The 22,480-nt window shown below is 38.2% G+C and overlaps 1 protein-coding gene across 1 annotated transcript; it reads left to right on the plus strand.

Moving 5' to 3' along the window:
- Positions 1-9,146: 9,146 nt before the first annotated feature.
- On the plus strand, positions 9,147-20,718 carry LOC102304962 (programmed cell death protein 10). Its single transcript, XM_005949049.3, has 8 exons — positions 9,147-9,283; positions 10,779-10,994; positions 14,745-14,798; positions 16,278-16,395; positions 17,439-17,565; positions 18,447-18,525; positions 18,624-18,706; positions 19,854-20,718. The coding sequence occupies exons 2-8, from the start codon at positions 10,905-10,907 to the stop codon at positions 19,933-19,935; spliced, it is 633 nt and encodes a 210-aa protein (XP_005949111.1). The 5' UTR covers positions 9,147-9,283; positions 10,779-10,904; the 3' UTR covers positions 19,936-20,718.
- Positions 20,719-22,480: the final 1,762 nt, after the last annotated feature.

Raw genomic sequence — 22,480 nt, forward strand, 5'->3', positions numbered from 1 at the left:
ACTGTGAATCTATTTCACCTGCTTCGATACACCTAAAAGAAACAAACCCCAAAACAACAACAAACAAACAAAAAAAAACAAATGAATGAATTTGCAGGTGGTGGCCACAGACCATTGCTTTGCTGCTGTGACATGTTACCTCTAGCACTTTTAGCAGGGGCGTACCAGGATTCGTTACCCACTTCAGACTTTGTGTATTCTAGAGCGGACATAGGAGGGGGAGGAGCCACAGCTTGGTTCACTCTATTGTGTTCTGCAAAGAAGGACAGGGCTCCTCTCTGAAATGAAATGCTTTCATTCTTACATAAGCTGCTTGTTATCGAAATGTATTTGTTAAAACAAACCCCTTAGACTTTAAAAAGCAAAAACACTAAAAAAAAAAAAAAAAGATCTCCTGGGGAAAAGCTGAGTTCTTTAAAATGCAGTTTACATTGTGCAGAGCCAAATAAAGGAACAAAAGCAACAGCAAAGAAGCAAAGACTGGATAACTTGGACTCTCCCGGACCCTTACGTGTATAGAGCAAAGAACCACTGACTCCTGTCCATAATGCAAAAAAACCAAAAGTATTGGTGCACAACAGCAACCAAGTATTGACATGTTTGTTAGAATCTGAAGCACATTTCTCAATGCAAACATTTCCGGCCTGACCCGGTCTTTCCAGTGCATTACAGTCTGCCTATTATACACACATCTCCTCAGTGTTGAGCACTTTCAGTATATTAAGTTTGCTTCCCAGTGCAAAATGCCAATTGACTGTATGTCAAAGCATCCGCAAGGCCAATCTACTAGTCTCTAGGGCCCCTCCTTGACATTATGCTAGATGCTTATATCCACAATGCGCCGGTAACGTTTAAGTCATGGTTCTGTCTCGTATACTGTGTTCTGTCTTGTGTATTTACTCAGTCATTTTACATTCCACTGATTTAAAACAGGCACCTTTTTTGAGAGGTTTTAATGGTGGAGGGGCAAATATATTGTTGGGAAATTTAGAAGATGTACTTCCTGACCTTGCTCCTCGTTATTTGATGAAACTGCCTGCAAGCCTGTTGACTTTGCAGAGTGCAAGGCCTGAGAGATGAAGTTCTGATTCATGAGTAGTTTGCGTTGTTGTAAAGAACGGACACATTGTTACTGTCACTTACGTGTTGAAAATATGCACTTATGTTGTTATATATGTATGATTCTATCTAGACCAGGGGTGTGCAGTTTTCCCATGGGGCCACAGGAAACTGGGACTGTTATAAAGAGCGGTGCTAATAAGCTGAACTCAGTTCTGCTAATGGTACTGGAGCAGATGTTACAACTACCCAATGAAGGTCTTCTATGTTTCTCCGTTCTTTGTTTTTTCTTACAGGTGCACCAGTTGACGATACATCGTGCTTTTCTATTTGTGCTCTATTCTTTTATTATGCTTTCTCCTATTTTCTCCATCTTCTTTTTTCCCCCTGCCTGTAAGCTTAGATGTTGTCATACTAAACATATAATGTTATTACCTGAAATAACACTAATAGAAATTGATAAATAAACAGGTAAAAGAAACACACAAGCAAGAGGAGGCTATAGAGAATTTATAGAGCTCATCTTGGAAAAGCAAAATGTGTTGGCACAACATTGCATTCAGATCATAATTCTGATTGCAAAAGCTGCAAGACAAGACAGGTGTAAAAGTAAAAAAGAAAAGAAAAAAACAATTAGGCAATCTAAAAGTTACATGGGCATAGTAAAAGCACCAACTTTTTTTTAATCACTATTTAATATTTCATGCATTTAAGTCAGGTTTAATGTCTGTGGTGGAAATACAAAGGACAATGGACAGGTTATCTTTACTGAGAGAGGATCTGGATTTCTTAAACTTTATCCAGGCAAATGCTGTTTCACATATGAAGATAAAAAGAAACGAAAGGTCCTCATGTGGAAAATTCTCTTTGAGAGAGAATTAAAAATCTAGCAGTAATACTGAAATGAAGAACTCTACCAGTAGTGAATCAGTTTGTGATTCAGTGCTCTTGCCCTGATTAAGCTAACCATTTTAGTTACATCATCAACAACAAAGTTAATTTTTAGCACTGACTTACACAACACCTGGTGTGTAATACAATGGAAAAACACCAATGTCGCTTCTGTGTTCATTTCAGTCTTTTTAACTTGCATCCGTTTCAAAAGAAAGTTGGAAAACCTATCCAAGCATGCAGTTGTCCTTGTGAACAAGTCACTCGATGTCACAGTCCCTTTCACTAAGTGCATTGCTGCCAGCATCATTGTAATCTACCATGTAAACAGATGAGCAACTGGGCAGTGTTGCGGATATCGCAGCTCTCAAGGACAAAAAGTTATATTTCTCTGCTTTGTTTTTCAGATAAAACTCCAGATTTCCTGCAGTGTTTGATCCATCTTGTTAAAGTTTGCCTGGAGAGGAGTACATTGTCAAATGCTTCTTTGAATCCATCAAACAGTCTTTGATAGACTTCTCTTCAGAGAATAGCTTACTGTTCTTTTTGTGATTTTTGTGGAAATCACAAAGCTGGTCTTGGCTGCTCCATTTCTGGATGTGTACTTGATAAAACTTGATAAAAAGTCCTTGTTGTCTTTGCAGTTTTGCAAGAAAAGCCAATGATGCTACTGCTCTGCATCAGTCAAGTTCTTGTATTTCTCTGCATGTGTAGTCTCATTAAAGACGATTCAAATTGTAATCGTTAAACAAAGCAACTTGTTTTCCATAAAATAAGTACATGACTTTACCTCTTGACTTCGGTAAATGGCCTGTATTTGTATAGTGCTTTATTTGGTCCTAAGGACCCCAAAGCGCTTTACACTATACACAGTCATCCACCCATTCACACACTGGTGAATGGGTAGTCACAGCCGCCCTGGGGCGCACTGACAGAGGCGAGGCTGCTGGACACTGCAGCCACCTGACCACCACCAGTAGGCAACAGGTGAAGTGTCTTGCCCAAGGACACAACGACCGAGACTGTCCAAGCCGGGGCTCGAACCGGCAACCTTCTGATTACAAGGCGAACGCCCAACTCTTGAGCCACGATCGCCCCATGCGTGATGGGACAAACTGCATGATGTGTACTTATAGTCTGAATCCTAATTTCCTGTTGGGCTTTTGCAGATCTGTGACAATCATGATGACAATATGGTCAGCGACCATCTGGCAACTTCTGGCCTAATGGGCAAAAATGCATATTCCCTGACCAGTTACAACTGGTTGTTGCAGGTTGATTCCAATCGCTGGGAAAATGATTGCTAAAGTGCCGTTCACACAGATCTACAGACCACTCAGTTACCCCCTGGGAACCACCTATCAACAGGGAAAAAATGGTGCATTCCCCAATCAAACTCTTTGCCATTGGTTTGGCGTAACTTGAATGGATGTGGAAGACCTGTCTACAAACACTGGCGAGCTATTCTCTGAGCTGTGGTGAAACTCATAAAAGTGCGATTAAAAACTAGCAATGGAGACTGTTTGCCTTCAAAGTAAAAATTCTGCCCTAAAACACACTAGTTAGTTTGAAGGCAAACCTCTTCCATTTCTGGTTTAAGTTGAGCTTTTTCAAGTTGTACTCTTCAGCTAGTAGCTTGAGATTAATCTCAGCAGAGGTTGAGGTTTTTGAGCTTGTGACAGCTTAGGTGAAGCAAATGGTGTGAGTTTTTTATAGCATAAGCTTAGATAAATATGTATGTATAGATAAATAAATATGTCCATTCTCCTGACCTGTGAATTGTCATTGTGTAAACAGCGGCTAAAGAATTTAGCTCCTACGAAGCTACAAATTAACAGGATAAAAACTGAAAAGTGTTTGTGAAGACACACAACAGACCATGACTGACAGTTGGTCTCTAACTGATTTTCATTGATTGTTGCTATATGCCAATTTTTTGCACGTATGATGAGTGCGAGAAAGAAAGAAAGAAAGAAAGGAGTGGTAACTTGGCAGTGAAGGCTTGAGGAGAAAAACAAATCTGCCTCAGGGGTTTTCATAGAGTTGTTATGGCCTGTACTGACGCTAATTAGTGAAGACAAAGACAAAGATGCTATTAAAATCTTGAGATCCTCCTACTTTAAACGTTCCTTGGCTCTTCCAGGAATGGTTCAATTACTTTCCCAACAACTCATTAGTTAGTATAGCTGGTGATTTCAGTTGTGTTGATTTCTAATCTCCATCATATCGAGAGGCCTGTACTATGAAGCAGGATTTCATCTTATCTTGGTAACTTGAGAGTTAAACCTGGATTTTCTGTTCTATGAAACTAGTTCATTTGTCTGGGTATCACCTATCATTCTCATCTCTAGATTAGAGGTTAACAGGTACAAAATCTTGCCTTTCCAGTTCTCAGAAAAATAGCTTCACAATTCCTGGAAGATACTGCAGGCTTCTATGTGCAGAGAGTATGACAGGGCTAAAGTTTTTAATAGCCTTTCAAGTAGTTCTCCTTCCCTGATATAAAGTTTCTTAGATGAAATTTTATTCCTTGATTGATTCTTTGAGCACAAATAGATTTGCATGTAGACTAAGCCTGCATTTCAAATCTGCTTTTATTTTTATTCTTTACTTTCTCTCAAACTGATAGACATCACTTGGGAGGCAGCAAAAAGAATAGGTGTTGTCCAGTCTTACTGACCAAAGCATGCAAAGCACTAACATATTGATACAACACCTTTAATAGAAAACTATTTAAGAGAGCTCTCTTATACTCATACTGATCTCTGAAAAATAACTGAATAATTCCTGGAAGACCATGCAAATGTTGAGAGCGCCTGAAGGGCTTTTACAGGTCTAAACCTATGCTGACTAATTGGTTTTCTGTAAATAGCTTTTCTATACACAGGAATGGTGAAAGAGTGGAGGATCAGTGTCTGCTTCATAGTATAGGCCTCTGATTGGGAGGAGGTTATGTTCAGAATTTTGGCTTAATATCGGCTGAACGTGCCAGATTTTCACAAATGTTCTTTTTTATGGCATGTTTGAAGTGCAGTATAGATTCTGTGCTTGGCAAATACTTTTTATAGTTAAGCAGCTTGTTAATCCATAACTTACTAGCATAACAAATGAGGCCAAGTTGTAAAGTTACAGCAGTGGAGGCTGTGCCAAGCGTTGTCACTGGAATGTGAGAATGGTTGGCACAATGCTTGAACGCACAACAAGAAGAACTATTCAATCAATAAAGTCAGTTTAAACTTTATCTAAAGTGATTTACACATCTCCTTTTTGTTAGGTTATGAGACAATATTAATGTGTAAATGTATCAAGCTTTAAATTTCAGAGCTGACTTATTAGAAACAAACAGCAGCAGTTCCAGCTCCTGGACACACAGAGCTGTCCGACGGTGGCTTAAAGCCCCAAAACACTTTAAATACGGCCTACAGTTAAACTCATGGTTTTAAAGGCCTGAAAGGTTTGCTGCTGACTGTCCAACCAGCACTGACACAGAGAGGTGAGCAGTGAGGGAATAGGACTATGGTTGAATGTCTGGCTCAGCTCCACACCGATTGGTTCTTGCTTTCCACAGTGAAGCCAGTGAAGATTTGTCACTGGCTTGTAAAGCTGGGGGTTGGTCTTGTTGCCAGGGAGGTGCTGGAAGGATGCCAGTGTTCTTCTTTTTTTCCCAACAAACTCCAGATGTTTCTGACCACATCAATGAACATTTTACATGATAAAATAGAAGTTCAAGTTCTAAGCATCATCAGATTATTTTTAGTCAAATAAATAATCAGTAAGATTTTTTTCCTGAAAAAAAAGTTAATTAAGGACAGAATTCCTGCTGCTGGCCAAAATAGACTCAGATTTATTCTCAGAACCTTATACTTATTGATATTTATTTTTATTTTCTGCAGATAACATACATGACAATAAATGTTTCTGTAAATGGCAGATAAAGATTTTTTGTGAAGGTGCACAGCAGACCATGTCTGACGCAGGACAAACCATAGCCAAAGGGAGGCCTGACATCACTTTCAAAAATGCAAGGCATGCTGTCTAAACAGGTGGAAAAGTTTAGTGTAGCCTGCACCAGTGTAACAGGGTAAACCGGTATTGTGTGTACATTAAAACTGGCAGTGATTTTGGAGCGTGTATGTGTTCCACTTTTGCATTGAGCCAATGGCTGTGGTTGGGCGGGGTTAACTAAAGGCGGGTGTATCTAGTTGTACTTCTACTTTTATATACTTATGCCACACACTACAAACACTGCTGTCACATTTTGTTTTTCTCTGTACAGGTATGTTACATAGCTCAGATTTACAATGGTTTAGATTAACATCAATGTGTTTATAGCAGATGTTCTTGGACTGTGTGTTTTGTTCCTTCTGTAAATGGGATGCTATATATTATATTATAGCTGGGACTGTTTCTGTTGACTATTTTTTTCTAATAAATTATATTTTAAAATTTTAATAAGAGTGTGTCATTTCTCTGCCCTCAGCTGAGTCTGTGTGTTACACCAAAAAGCAATTATGATAAGTGATTTCCATAAGGCTAGATTTGCACTGAAGCTTTATTTTAAGGTACTGATTAACTGCAAGTGTTCTAAATGTTTATGCAGTTGTATGCTGATTGGGGAAATAACATTATTTAATTTTCTCTGGAGGTCCCTTGAAGGTTTATTCAGGAAGTGTGTGTAATCAGATTAGTAAAATGAATCTGTAAGCATGCGAGTATAATTGCTGAAAAGCCTTAAAGTTTTATATAATATATATATATATATTTTTATATATATATATTATTATATTATATATATATATATATATATATGTATATATATATATTTATATCATATATATATATATATATATTGGCATAGAACTTTAATGTAGTAAAATCAGTTCAGTACTGTTCAATCCACACATGTACAAGTTGGTAATGTAACTGTTTTATAATATTACCTTTAATTTATCCAGCTGTAAATGTCACTGAGATTGAGAATGTCCTTTTCAAGAGTAACGTCAGCAAGAAGCGAGCAATAATTACAAGTAGCAATTGAACATAAACACACAAATATACATAGGGCTCATTACATCCAGTCAAAATAGGTACAATTCAAACTGACCTAAGAGACTTTGGTAAGCTGTGAGTGTCTTTACAATTCAAGCGATCATCTTAGAGTAGCAGCACACAGTCCACAAAAGCAGCAGCTGACCAGTGAAGAATACTGGTTTATTGACTGAGAGCAGCTCTAATCATCTAACAGCTGGCTGACTGCTGGAGAGCCTTGGATGACAAGCCAACAGCAGCCACTAGCTCTGGGAGGAAAACCAACACTGATAACTAAACGTAAATATACACATGAACAATCACAATATGCCACTTTACATTAAAATAATCTATAACATCTATGTCTTTTTACTTATTGTTTTTTTTTTTTATTTGACTAATAATGGGCAAAGCCATGGTGTGCGAGAACACGGTAGCGTTATTAAATGTTAAGAAAAATAAAGCTACCCATATAATCTGCACTTTATTCACACCGAGTAAATAAACAGTGTCTGGACTTTAATGCACAAGAAGGTAAACTTTAAGTGGCCATGTCTACTGATAGAAATATTTACATAGCCCTTAATCATAAAAATATAATAATCATAAAAACAGATCTCCTGGGGCCCCCTCCTGGCAGGTTTATGTACATGCAGAGTGAAACGAAAGGTCACACAAACTCGTTTCCTGTGTACAAACAAATTGTTAACTGAGAGGTAGTAGCAAATGATGGAAACACCAGCTTAGTCTTAGAATAGTGCCAACTAGCCAAAAGCATGATCTAAAGAAACAGCTGAGAAACAAAGTCATTTACATGTCTGAAAATGGTTTAAAAGCCATTTCTAAGGCCTTGGTACTCCAGCTAACCATGATGAGAGCCGTTATATTCAAATTGGAACAGTGGTAAATCTTCCCAGGAGTGGCCAGCCTATCAAAGTAACTCATCCAGGAGGTCACAAAAGAACCCAGGACAACATCTAAAGAACGGCAGGCCTCATTTGCCTCAGTTAAAGTCAGAGTTCATGATATAACATAGAAGAAGGGGACTGGGAGGAACATGACATGTATGGGTGAGAGTTTCAAGGTAAAATGCACTGCTGACCAAAAGAACACAAAGACTTGTCTCACATTTACAACACAACCCATCTTGATGATCCTCCATACTTTTGAAAAAATATTCTGTGGACTGATGAGATCAACGTTGAACTTTGTGGAAGGTTTGAGTCCCGTTACATCTGGTGAAAAATAGGACAGCATAGCATTTAATAAAAAAAACAAAACAAACAAACCAAAAAACATCCCACCAACAGTCAGACATGGTACTGGTAGTGTGATGGCCTGAGGTCTGCTTTGCTAAAGCTGTAGTTACTTATCATTTTGCAGATTCAATGGAATATTATAAATGAGCTATCAACAATATCTAAGTAACACCTGTCATTGATTCAATTATTATGGTCCAACAACACAGTGTATATGATTCTGTCAGTCATTCTACATAATGAGCTGATGCACTACAGTGGTGTTACAACTTTAATTTAAGTAAATAGTTTGGGTGCTTTTTTCCACTTTGAAAGCAACATTTACCAAATCAAATTGGGTTTAAATTCTTGGGAAGCACCATATTTCACCACAGCTGAATGTCTGTCTCCATCTCACCGTCTCCCTAGGACCCTTTCTCTCTCACACCAATGGTCCTCCTCTTTACCTGCTCCATGGCAGCTCCATATTCAACATCCATTCTGCAATATATCCACTGTCCCCTCCCCTCTGTACATGTCCAAACCATCTTAGCCTTACCACTCTGACTTAGCTTCAGAGGCTCAACCTCAGCTGTTTCATTTCTTACCCTGTCCAACCTGCTCACAGTGCATCTGCATTGCATTGTAAATATTAGTCAAAATGAAATTAAGCCCAACAAGGAACTGAAGGACACAATGGAGCTGAGCTGAGCTGTGATGCTGCCACACTGCTGTCTCAGTCCTGGACTCTCAAGTCTGGACTCCCCTGAGAACTTACCGAGTCCGAAGGAGAGAAACGCCCGTGTGATATTTTTATCATGAGAAGACAAGACTTCCGCAAAGTAACTCAAAACTCTACTACGTGTACAATGTAACTATTTAAATGACGTCAGAGTCGCTTAATTTATCCGCTCTTTGATTGGACGGTGTGTGTTTACGTAGCAACAGGCCGGAAGATGTCGCTCGGGCCAGTCCTAAAAAACTTCCGCCTTAAGTTGTAGAGAAAACACAGCAGCTAAAAAGGCTATCGACGGCGTAACCATCCCATTTACGAAGTCAGACAAAAGGTAGATACCTGCTCACATTTTTGACACATACTGTAATGTACACATTTGTCCTAAACCAGCCGGTTGGCGTGTTTTAGGATCTCAAAAAATATAAATCCTGAAATTACCAGAGCTAGCACGGAAGCTCGGCTCTTCACTGCTAGCAGTTCGCTACCATCGATATGCTCGGCCATAGGCCTCAGGTTGATATCTCTACGGGTAGATCGCGATAAATATAATACTATACCCACCCATTTGTTGTTCTGACTCTTGATTTTAACAGTCTCAAGAAAAATAGCCAGCTCAATGTAACGTCTACTTTATATCTACTCGGTTAGCTACGTCCAGTTAGCCGAGTCTCAAATACCTGGGCTTGTATACATCCAGTAAGCTGCTTAAGTGGTTGGGTTTGCCAGCTACCATCGCGTTTGGTTGAAAAATAGTAATGTTAATCTAGTTTATGACTTTGAAAAAAAAATCTAAACATTTGTTTTAATGTAAACGTAATGACATCGAGAGATATTTGGCTAACCTAGCTGAATACCCCAGATGGTATTTAGGAGGCTAATGTCTGATCTACATCTCCAAACTTTTTTGTTGTTGTTAATGTTATTCCTGTCATTCCTTTTGGACTTTTACATATTTTGATATGAATCAACAGAATTATGAATGGTGTCTTGCTTGTAATAAGCTCTTCTTAATTCCGTCAACTGTCATATATTTACGTTGCTGTTTGGTCATTGAAGGTTTGCTGTCATCAGCCAGGTAACTGTGCCACTCCCCTTCTCCAGACTCACAAAAGAGCAGTGTTTGAATGGCAATGGCAGCTTTATTTATATAGATGGATGGATGGATGGATGGAATTTCCTTGTACGTAAACGTGCTTAAAACAAATGATGGAAACATTAAAAACCTGCGTAGGTTTGACAGTCTCTTAAGGCAGTCAAAATGGCAAAATAAAACTTTATGGGAAAACCCAAGGTTTTGAGTCAGTGAGCAGCTTGTTCCAAAGAACAGGAGCACAGTAGCAGAAAGACCACTCGGCAAACTTGGATCTGATTTGGGAAATATTCAAAAGATCTGCACTTGATGGCCTGAGAGGTTTGATTGGGTTAACATTGAGTCAGAGATAGGGAGGGAGGCAAGCCATTGAGAGCTTTATGAACTAATAGAAAGCTTTTGAAATGACTTCAATACTGGTCAATAGTATTAACTACTAACTAATAGTAATATGGTCAATTTGGTTTTCTTTTTGTCTGAACACGATAGAAAATGCTAGTTAAACAGTATTGAGTCGGCATTGCAGAATAAATATCTGACATTAATGAATTAGACATTACAGTGCATAAATACCAAATACAAATAGAGGTTATAAGGAATGTGTCACAGTGATTTTATAAGTTATATTTATTATTTCATATGTTTGTTAGGGTGTTCAGGAGTTTTAGTTGTGTACTTTTATAAATCCAGTTTCTTCGTTTACACTGTTTTACTGTCTCACATTTTTCTTCTTCAGGCTACTATACTCTGGAGTTTGCGTGGTTTTGAGCGTGTGTGTGTGACTGGTTGAGTGTATGTGTGAGTGTATGTGAGCTGCAGATTCTTCTTCACTGTTACAACCAGAGCTGCTCCTCCCTGGAGGATGACAATGGAGGAGATGAAGAATGAAGCGGAGACAAACTCCATGGTATCCATGACGCTGTACGCCGTGATGTATCCAGTTTTCAATGAGGTAAAATATCACATGCTGGGGACAAAGGCGCTGATAGCTTCCCTGGACATCCCCTCATCAGGAGATGTGCAGGGAAGCTATCAGCATCAGCATGCCTGTATGAGAAACCAGAGACCCAGTAACACATTTGAAAATATATCCATATAGCAGGTGATTATAATAATGAATCGGCATAGCAGAAACAAAGATGCATACACAGTGCTGTGAACAAGTATTTGCCCACTTCCTGTTTTTTTTTTTGTTTTGTTTTTTTTTGTTTGTTTGTTTGTTTTTTGCATATTACATACAGTTATATGTTTTGGATCAATAAACAAATGTAGATATTGGAAAACCATAACAGAAGTAAATACAGAATGCAGTTTTAAAATGATTATTTCATTTAATAAGGGAGAAACTCAACTTTGATTAACCACATTTTTTGAAAAGCTGAGTCGAATGTCACTAGCCACACCCAGACCTGATTACTTGGCGAATCAAGAATCTCTTAAATAGAACCTGTCAGACAAAGCGAGGTAGGCTAAACGATCTCGTAAAGAAACACATCAAACCAAGATCTTAAGAAAGTCAAGAGATGAAAATGTCAGTCTGGAAAGGATTATTCACTTTCTAAGGCTTTAGGACTCCAGCAAATCAAAGTGAGAACCATTATCCACAAATGTAGAAAACATGGAGCAGTGGTGAACCTTCCCAGGAGTGGGCAACCTATCAAAAATACCCCAAAAGCACATCGACGTATCCAGGAGGTCAAATAAACCCAGAACAACATTAAAAGGATGGCAGCGCTGATTTGCTTCAGTTAAGGCCATTTTTCATGATTTAACAATAGGAAAAAATGGCATATGGGAGAATTTCTAGGTATAAACCACTGTTGACCAAAAGAACACAAAGGTTTGTCTCATGTCTACCAGAGTTTTGGAAGGTTTGAGTCCCGTTGCATCAGCATTTCATAAAAGAACATCATACCAACAGTCAAACATGTCTGAGCTGCTTCAGGACCTGAATAACTTTCCGTAATTGAGGGAACCACAAATTCTGCTCCCTACCAGAAAATCTTGAAGGAGAATGTCCAGCCATCAATTCATGCACTGAAGCTCAAGCTCATAAAAACCAAACAAAAAATAAAATGAAGGTTTTGGGGTGGGATTGTCAAGACTTTAATCCTATTGAGATGCTTTGGCATGACCTTAGACAGGCTGTTCATGCTTGAAAATGGCTTACTTAAAAGAAGAAGAAAAAGGGAAAAATATAAATAAATAAAGAAGTTTTGGCCAAACCTATTAGGTTTAGGGAGCAATTACTTTTTCACATAGGACCAGATGGGTTTGGATTGTCTAATAAATTGAATCTTGGGTTATCTTCGTCTAATATAAAGAGTTGTTTGATGGTTTGAAACATAAAAACATGAGAAATATGCAAAACATACATACATACATACACACACCTTGTCATTTGTTTTAGGCTGCTAAAATGCACTTCTGTGATAACCTCAAGTATCAGAAACCAGTCTGTGTTGTTTTTATTTTTAGTCATACTTGGCAGAGGTAGTGTGGAGATATTTGGGTTATTTAAAGTCAGACAAAGCAGCAGAGCAGCATACACTGCAAACTGTTGAAAGCATAGACGCACGTAATTCCATAAATAGGTTTTACCATCTGAAGCAGTGCCGTCCTTACACCATTTATTTGCATTATACATACACGTGTAATGCAAGTCGTTACCATTCATGTCATGCATTCTAAAGAAAAAACAAACCAACACAGTGATATCTTGAATGTAGCTGCCCACTTTACTGTCACCAGGGCTGCCACGATTAGTAGACTAGTCACGATTACGTCGACTATCAAAATTGTCTTTGATAGTCGACGTAATCGTGACTAATTGTCGACGACTAATTGAATAGTCGGCGCGTCTTTTGAAGCTTTGTAAGATCCTGAAAGATGCAGGAATAAGTAGTGAGATTTAAGTATGTATGTAAAACAATGTTTTCCGAACGCCCACGGCCTTTCCTTACTCGGGTTAAACATGATATATAAGTCACTTAGATAACTTAAAAAAATTGTTGTTTGCCTTTTTTTCAGTGTTTTATTTGTTCCTGAGTAAAACAGTTTGGCTGAGATTAAAGTTATAGCTTTCACAGAGCTGAACAAACGGCAAACAAAAAACTGATTAAACAGAAGTGTGAGATAGTAGAGAATTTACTCCAATGTCCTGTTATATTTTAGGGAGCAAAGAGCAGATGTTAAAAGTTTAATAAACTATTATCTTGTCTTTATTTTTAGTTGGCGCATACCTTAAACACTTAAAGCTGTAAGCTAATGATAGTTATATAAGAGCAGATGCATGCTGGTGTAATAAGCTGTACGTATTACATCCAATGGATGCATGATCTGAGTAGTCGACTAATCATAAAAATAATCGGTGACTAGTTGACTATCAAAATAATCGTTTGTGGCAGCCCTAATTGTCAAACACTTTAATGTTGGTAAGCACAGTAGAAAATGTTGGATTTAAGCGGCTGATTAAAGTCACTAACTCTTGTTACTAGGTCCCAGGACGTAAATATTTCTCTCAGATGGCAATTTCTCATCTACACACAGTGTCCACAGAAACAGCTGAACAGCTCTTATACTTCATTAACACAGAGGTTTTATGGTTAGGTCATATATGCACATGAGCCTCACTGCTCACTTCAAAGAGACATTTCTGGACTTCTTGTACCTTCTTTTTTTTTTCTTCATTTGTATTTATTTATTTATTTATTTATTTATTTATTTATTTATTGTGTCAGAGCAAAAGCAAAGCATAATTGAGTGAATATGACGCGTTTAGTTTGTTCTCCTTTGTTTACATTTGAAGGTTTCTTAAGTTTTCCACGAAGAGTGTTCTTAATTTCTAATTTATTTACTTGTGGGTTTGTTTCCCAATAATGTAAAACAGTTTGAATCTATACAAAATATGTTATACTACTTTAAAAAATATATTTTTATTGTTTTGATACCTACTTTATTTATTTGGAATTTAGTTTTTCCACTTTGTTTGCGTTCTTTAACTTCTTTGACTTGAAGCTTTTGCCTGGTTAGAATTGACTTTATTATATACCCGTGTCGTGTATTTAACAGTTGTTTAAAGTTTTACAGTATATCATGTGTAACTTCAGACAGAAAATAAATAATATTTAAAGCAAAATAAACTATATCTTCATACATCAGGAGTAAAAAGGAACCTTAAAGCTAGAATGAAACGGTGGTTTAATTGATACTAATATCGACTGATATGGAAAAGATCAATGTGATCAGATTATTTTTCATATCATCCAGGACTACAGCGTGGCTGTGTTTTTACATAGAGCCCAGCATTCTGATTACACTCAGTTTAAAAGCCCAAACATATTAAATATGGTCCATATACAGAGGCTCAAAACTTCAGTCCACATCAAAGGGGCGTCTAAGTGTTTTCATAAATGTATCAAAATAAAAATTGTTCTTTGTAAACGATTAAGTGATTATGTGCTCTCCTTTGATGACATGATAGATACCCACCTACAGGGAGCTGATCAAAGACATACCAAAACCAAACTTATTTCACACGTAACTATTGTTACGTTTAACGCAAGACTGTATAAACCTGACCTGACATCTTTAATCAGAATGCTTTAATTTAGGATGAAAAAAAAATGTGTATACATAACCTGTGATGGGCGCAGCATGTCCAGATTTGGCATCAACATGTTTGCTTTCCCCCCTTTTTTAGCTGGAGAGGATCAACCTATCAGCAGCTCAGACTCTCAGAGCAGCCTTCATAAAGGTAAGACTGTGTATCAGGCAGAAGGCCCGAGACATGAAGTATTGCTCACACCTTCAAATTTTGCGTCATCTTTGGTTGTTATACTTAGGCTGCATTCCAGCTCGCGTGACACATTGCAGGTGCATCTGCTTTTTGTCTGGTGCCCTCACCAATAATGAGTTTGTTGCTTTGGCAGAATAACAAGAGGCATGTATTCTCCTTGACTGGCATGATAACTGGGTCATTGCAAAATGTGTGTCTGATGCAAACAAAGATAGGTTACAAAGATAGAAGCTGCGTAAGAGTTGGATGTAGCTTCTGTTTAACTTCTGAAGTATATTCAACCTGCATTCTTTTTAATGACCACCAGGGGGCAATCCATGTGGTTGCAAAAGGATCCACACCTATAGAAGTCTGTGGTAAAATGGTCTTTAGATTTTATTTTTTTGATGAGAGTGTGGGTTCAGTCACTCACTTTGGGTAATACGGAATAAAAAGTTAAGTCAGTTTTGTAAATTTTTATTCCAATTGTTAGATAAGTGTATTATCCAGGATATGCTCATTGGCTAAGGGCAATTTCTATTGTTTTTAACTGGGAAGTAGTCAAAATCAGCTGTGTGCTTATCTGATTTATTTGTTTATTTTTGGTAAAATACAAAGTCCAGTTTTTTTCCCAGATTTTATTTCTACTACCTTTTAATGTCACAGGATAGGTTCTTTTTCCTCGTTGTAAAATGAATTATGTTACTGCTTTCATTTGTCTGTATTTTTCCTTTTGTTTATTAGAAATGGAGCTGGCCAGAGATGTGGGGAAAAAACTCTTAGCACTCTTACCTTTATTATCAGTTATGCATTAGGTTTTTTTTATGTTCCTTAAACTTGAGCACCTCAGTTTTCATACTTAGTGTTTAAATGAATTAACTCAGCAGGTATTAATAGAACATGAGAGGCACTGATATTCACACTCGTGCTGTGATTTGGACACCAGCCTGCAGTGATCAGAAGAGGTTTTTGTTAATAACAGAGCAACCTTCTGATTGCACTGGGATAATAGAAGCACAGTGGCACAGGCATAGATTGCTTCTATACCACTCCAGATGCCAGTTGTGTTAAGTGTGTGTGTGTGTGTGTGTGTGTGTGTGTGTGTGCGCAAATGAAATATTAATAGAGTTGAAGCGGCTTTATCATTATACAAACCAAAGGGACATTTGATCCCTTTACAGCTGTTTTACTTTGGCATTTGTGGGGCTTTTGTTCACTTGTCTCTCTGATTAGGCTCTCTGCTGCCCTCGCTGCTTCCTGCCTTGTTGAATTATTCAGGTGGAGAGCTTTTGTACATTCATCTGAGCGCGTCACAGGGGACACCTGACTTTCAATACATTTCTGACTCTGTCCTATGCGCCTTTGGCTAAGCCCCCCTGGTGCTTTTATTGGAGAAGACAAACCGAGCGCCTTGTTTGTCTTGCTCACCTCACATGTATGACTCTCCTCTTCTGTCAGGCGGAGAGGGAGAACCCCGGCCTGACTCAGGACATCATAATGAAGATCTTGGAGAAAAAAAACGTCCAAATCAACTTCACTGAATCCCTACTGCGCATGGCAGCTGATGATGTGGAAGGTGGGTAGAGAGACGGCATTTTCACACTGAAATGTTCTTGACTTCACCTTGTAAATGTGTTATGTTCTCAGAAAGGCTTGTGTTGTCACATTATATGTTGACTCACAAAGATACAATCATGTGTCCTCTAATCTTGCCAAAGCAAACTGTATTTGCAGTACTGACAGTGTGTCTAATGATTCAGAGAAACTTGATTGTTACGCATGCACCAGGACACGTCTAATAGTTAATTGGTTTAACACTGAACATCTGTTCTGTTCTTTATTAAAGCAAACATTGTTTGCTCCCACGCTTTTGGAAGTTTATGGGAAAATGCGTGTACTCTGCAGGAAACACCTGAGGGTTGAAACATAGTCAGCTGAGTTTCTAGTTAGAAAGTTAAAACTAGAATTGATACTTCTGTATTTAGGGCAGCTGCTTGCTATTTGTTGTTTACATACAGTCAAATAAAATACACCAAATAAAACTGGATTCCAGATATTTGATTTGCCAAGGACACAATACTTGGTCAGGATTTGATTTCCCTTTCTTTTCTTTTCTTTCCTTTCCTTTCCTTTCCTTTCCTTTCCTTTCCTTTCCTTTCCTTTCCTTTCCTTTCCTTCCTTCCTTCCATGTCCAATTCTAAAGTGTTTTGATTTGGCAGCTTATGAAAAACATAATTCATCTACACACACATTTACACACACACACAAAACAGCTTGATTTTTGCAGTTGATAATAAGACGACTTTATGCAATTCAAAATCTGTAGAGAGCCATGAATTAGTTTTTCTCTCTGGTGCACACAGATTTTTATGAGATGTTTCTAAGATGCTGTGCTGCTTACTGGTATTTTCATGCATCTAATTGTGCTAATGTCAGTGCAAGTACAGGCTTGTGTTGTTTTTCGATACAGCCTCCCTTTAGATGCTATGTTAAGATGCTCTGTTAGATGTTGTAAATCATCTAGTCTTTGTGGGTGTGCTAAACATCTTTTTTGTGTGTGTGTGTGTGTGTGTGTGTGTGTTTCGTTTTTTTGTTTTGTTTTGTTCATCTCCCCTGCAGAGTTCATGATTGACCGACCTGAGCAGGAGTTCCAGGACCTAAATGAGAAGGCCAGAGCTCTTAAACACATCCTCAGCAAAATCCCAGATGAGATCAATGACAGAGTACGCTTCCTACAAACTATCAAGTGAGTGCGAATGCACACACACGCTCCAGGGTTTCCACCAGATTACAAATGAAAGCGGATATTGCACATATGCATTCTGTCTCTCCACACAATTAGAAATGGGCACCATAGTATTTGCATACTACTATAATGCAGGTGTTTGTGGTTGAAATTTTCACTTTCTCTTCCTTATAAGATGCGTGACTCTTTATCTATATAATAACTATTTCAAGAATCATACATTGAAATTTGCTGAGTTGAGATCTATTTTTTTTGTTATAACTGTTAATTTATAACAATGCAGTGCTGGATTTTTTTTCTATGCTCTAATAAACGTTATAGGGAGATTGTTCAAAGATGGATAAAAACTGGTAAATATGCTCTTTTATGCTTGCATTCTTCTTAAGGCCCATTAGCTGTTTTAAATTTTCCATCACATCTTCCAAATGGACACCTTACACTTTTCCTGTGGCCCTTTTGTTTGAAATTGTGTAGTAAACCATCTGGAAAATACTGCTAAATTGGACGATTTTGTTTTGAAAATTCTACAACAATCATTGAAGACCTTTGGAGAAATATTGAGCAAAATGTTCAAACATTTTTCATAGTGCATGATTCCAGTTTCCTAAAAAATATTATTGATTTAACACAATTCAGTAGGCTATATACTGAGTTTGCATAAATTCAGTATTGCTAGTATCTATCTGATACCAATACCTGCGTTGGTATCGATACTGTCGATATTTAGATGCATCCAACAAGCTCTAGCAGACATCTCTAATAGATGTTCGAGATATATCGGGGGAAGGGGTTGAGGTAGTGCTTGATTCCGATTTTATCCTTTAGCTTCTTGGTTGAATTTGTGTTTGAAAAAAAAAAAAATGTTTCATTTTACTTCACAGAGACATTGCCAGCGCCATAAAAGAGCTCCTGGACACAGTCAACAATGTCATTAAAAAATATCAGTACCAGAATCGCAGAGTGAGTAATGAATACGCTACAATTACTACTACTTGAATTATTTCACATTTTCCCCTCATTTCAAATGGATGTTTTTGCTTTATTTTCTGCTCGGCAAGGCCCTGGAACACCAGAAAAAGGAGTTTGTGAAATACTCCAAAAGTTTCAGTGACACCCTCAAAACATACTTCAAAGATGGAAAGTAAGTATGGCACCACGTGTTATGCCTCAGCTAATCAGTACCCTGTTTTTAAAGACAGATTCTATTGAATCTTGAATTGCATTAAAACATAAAAAAGAGTTGGTAAGCTCTGTGTGCCTGTCATATAATGTGTGTCTCTGTTAAACATGTGCAAATGTATTTTCTAAAACTGCCTGGTCGTTGTTGCATATAGTGTGCATAAAGATATTTCACAGTAAAAGTTAAGAAAGCAGTGGTTTCTAAAAACAGAGGAAACGGGTCCAGAAATTGTTGAATAATAAAGCATAATTTAAGATTTGTCAACGAAGAAGATTTGATGATCAACTGTATCAGTGGCTGAGCTAAGATCCAGCAAAGCAAGACATCAACAGTCACCCGTATCTACAGCTATCAGAATTTGAGACTTTAAGGAGTTGTTTCTGTGGACTGTAACATCCTGAAACCAAAGTTATCTGGAATATCGGGCTTCTCTAACACCTTGTCTCAGCAAACTTTTCAAATATTTTAGCAATGAAAGGAAGTTTTAAAGAGGTCTATAACTTGTGTGTAGTGCTGTTTGGATAACCCCCTGTTTAAAGCACTTGGGGGGGGGGGGACAGTCTTGCATCAAAGAGCAATTTATGAGTGTGACCACAGAAACCCCATCAGAGTCAAAAACTTGGGGTTTTATGGTTGTGGGTAAGTTGAGGATTTTATTTCAGATATAGCCACTATAGAAATTGGGTGAAAAGATTCCATATTTTGGGATGTGGGAGATTGCGATTGAAGCGACAAAATGTTAACGTTACTGCAGTCCTTATTTGAGAAAACTGGTGTTCGTGGTTTTGTAGGAGGAACTAGCTCATAGTTGGTTATCATCAGATTGATAATAACTAATGCAAAGTGTTCCAAGGTATGACTTTTGTCCGTGTGCAAACAAAGTGTCATCCTGTTTTGTGTCAACCGTGGATAAAGTTGTTAGAGAGGGTCACAGGAGCATCTGTGCTTGCACGACTTCTACTCTTGTTTCGATTTGAATATCCTTAACCAATTAGATAAAGGAAGGCAGCGTTTCCACTCTTGTTCTAAAGTTATTGCTCACTCTGTTGTACTGTGTATGATGTTCTCCAGTGAGTTTTCACAAGCTATCATTTTTCTTTGTTCCCAGGGCAATAAATGTCTTCATCAGCGCAAACCGGCTCATCCACCAAACCAACCTCATACTGCAGACCTTCAAAACCGTGGCCTAGCCCCACACCTCACCCCGACCCCACCCAAGAGACCACAGAGCCCCCTTCTCATTGTCCCTTGGGGAACAACTGCTAAAATGGCAGAGGCTTGAAGAGCACCTCACCCATATATGTAAATTAGAGTTGATTTTTTTTAGGGTTGGGGTCGATGTCATTGGAGTCGAGATTCTAGATTCCAGTTCAAGAGACTGAAAAGTGCCATTTGTTTTTTTTCAATGACGATTTTCCAGTCTTGAAGTGGAACTGAACAGGGGCCCAAAGTCTTGGTTAATTGATTTTATTTGGACAGTTTTAATTTATAACCCAAAACTTGTTTGGGAGGTGGTGAGGCGAGGTGTTCATTAAAGACTAATTGCCATTTTTCTAATATATTCATGTTGATCATTTTACTTTTAGCTTTTCAGTCATGGCTACACATCTGAGACTACATCCAGTAGGGATTGTTCTCAGTAGTCTATACCAGTTTTCTCTTCTCGCCTCCTATTTGTGTCATTTTTGCCACGGGCTGTATGGATTGACAGAAGCACCTGGCTGCAGGTCAAACAGTTGCGAGGAGAGGAAGCAGAGTTGGACATTTGAGAGGCAGATTTCGTTTCTCTTTATTATCAGAAGAAAGAAAGCCAAAAGACTTCCAGCACAGTGTGCGCCTTACCAAGTCCTGTAACATTCCCTCCTCTCAAGAGTGTAATGAAGTGGAGCCAGTCCCTGCTGTTGAGGGATGTAGAGAGAAAAGAGTTCTGTATTTAACTGGTTGCAAATGTTCAATAAATAGTTTCCAAATGATGATGCTTTTTTATCTGTGTCCGTGTCCAGTGTGTGTGGGGTCAACTTTTCTGTGTGAGTGGGAGAGGATTTGCTTTGCAGTGGCATGGCCTGAAAAATAGACGTGTGGTCACATTGTATAATTCAAAAAAGGATTTTACCATTTCAGAACAATGATACTTTGATAACGCTGCCAAATGGTCAGTTTGAAAATGGTTGCAGCTTTCTGTGGCTCTTTGTTTTCTTTTTCCCCCACTTGTCAAAACAGGTTTGCAGACATTTCTTTAACTCATTCACTGCCAGCCATTTTCAAATCCCCACTGCTCATTCACTGCCATTGACGTCTATAGACGTCAATGGCAGTGAATGAGTTAAGTAGCCTTGAGCCGTTGCTGGAAGAAGATACGAGGGATCGGATTTCTATTAATCTCCTTACTTTCTCAAAAACATTGAACCTATCAGATCAGGGGTGGGGAACTCCAGGCCTCAAGGGCCGGTGTCCTGCAGGTTTTAGATCTCACCCTGGGTCAACACACCTGAATCACATGATCAGTTCGTTACCAGGCCTCTGGAGAACTACAAGACATGTTGAGGAGGTCATTTAGCCATTTGAATCAGCTGTGTTGGATCAAGGACACATCTAAAACCTGCAGGACACCGGCTCTCAAGGCCTGGAGCTAATACTAGAACATCTTTTTTAAATGTTGGTGAGTAGAAATATAAAAAGACATGAAATGTGAATACAGGTAAATTATTTTTTTTTTTTTATGTCATCCACCCACAACTGTTAAAAAAAGCTGTTAAACCCCTCAAAAACCAAACCTCCACATACATTTTTTAAACTGTCCTCTGAATACAAAGAAAATGGCATGCTATGCCACACCGATGGCTTTCGAAAAGAATGAATCGCAATTATCTTTTGTCTTTGTTATACACACTTAAACATTAAATATTACTGGTGGAAAACAAAAGTAATCATTTAGCTTAAATACCTCCAAACCTCAAATAATCATTTGCAGTAGTTACAGAGGAGACTTGTACAACCAGAGGAATACATTCATTCATCCAACCATTCATTCATTTATCAATTCATCCATTCTTCCCTTATGCTAGAAAATTAACCTTTTACAATGCACCTGATTTGCTCACAAAGACAAAGAGAAAAAAGAAAAACAAAGATTTTATTTTGCTGGTTACAGCAAAATGAATGATCACAGTTTGTTTGATTAAAAAAAAAAATAGATATATAAATCATTTTTAAAAATACGCAATAGCAGCAACTCATTGCATTTAGGCACATGGACATGGGTCGTGTCCAAATTCATGGGCTGCATCCTCCTGAGGACCCGGCCTTCGCGGTCTACGTGGGCCGGGTCCTCAGAAGGTCGGGTAGGCCGGAAGTAAACGGCCGTGAAATTGGACGGTCTAGCCTTCTGATTAGCGTCACCGCTGTCCCGGTGGAGTTTAATAAACTCAGCCGTCTGCTCCTTGCTATCTAAAATATAACGGGACACTGGCGTAAATTCTCGACTGTCTCATACTTCTGTTTAATCAGTTTTCTGTTTGACGTTTAGTCAGCTGTGTAAAAACCAAGGAGGAACCCACCCGGGGATTAATTTTATCTAATCTAATCTAATCTAATAACTTTAATCTCAGCCAAACCGATTTACTCACGAACAAACAAAACACTGAAAAAAGCCCAACAATAACATTTTTAGGTTGTCTAAGTGACATATATTACGTTTAACCCGAGCAGCGAAAGTCCGCGATGATCTGAAAATAA

The sequence above is a fragment of the Haplochromis burtoni genome, unplaced genomic scaffold, assembly GCF_018398535.1.
Source record: "Haplochromis burtoni strain Fernald_Lab_line unplaced genomic scaffold, NCSU_Asbu1 Contig_89, whole genome shotgun sequence".
NCBI classification, from domain to species: Eukaryota; Metazoa; Chordata; class Actinopteri; order Cichliformes; family Cichlidae; genus Haplochromis; species Haplochromis burtoni.

Coding starts and splice junctions, on each gene's coding strand:
- LOC102304962 (XM_005949049.3), top strand. CDS start 10,905: ATGACAATGGAGGAGATGAAGAATGAAGCGGAGACAAACTCCATGGTA. Junction 17,566..18,446: donor CGCTTCCTACAAACTATCAA/GTGAGTGCGAAT, acceptor TTTACTTCACAG/AGACATTGCCAGCGCCATAA. Junction 18,526..18,623: donor ATCAGTACCAGAATCGCAGA/GTGAGTAATGAA, acceptor CTGCTCGGCAAG/GCCCTGGAACACCAGAAAAA.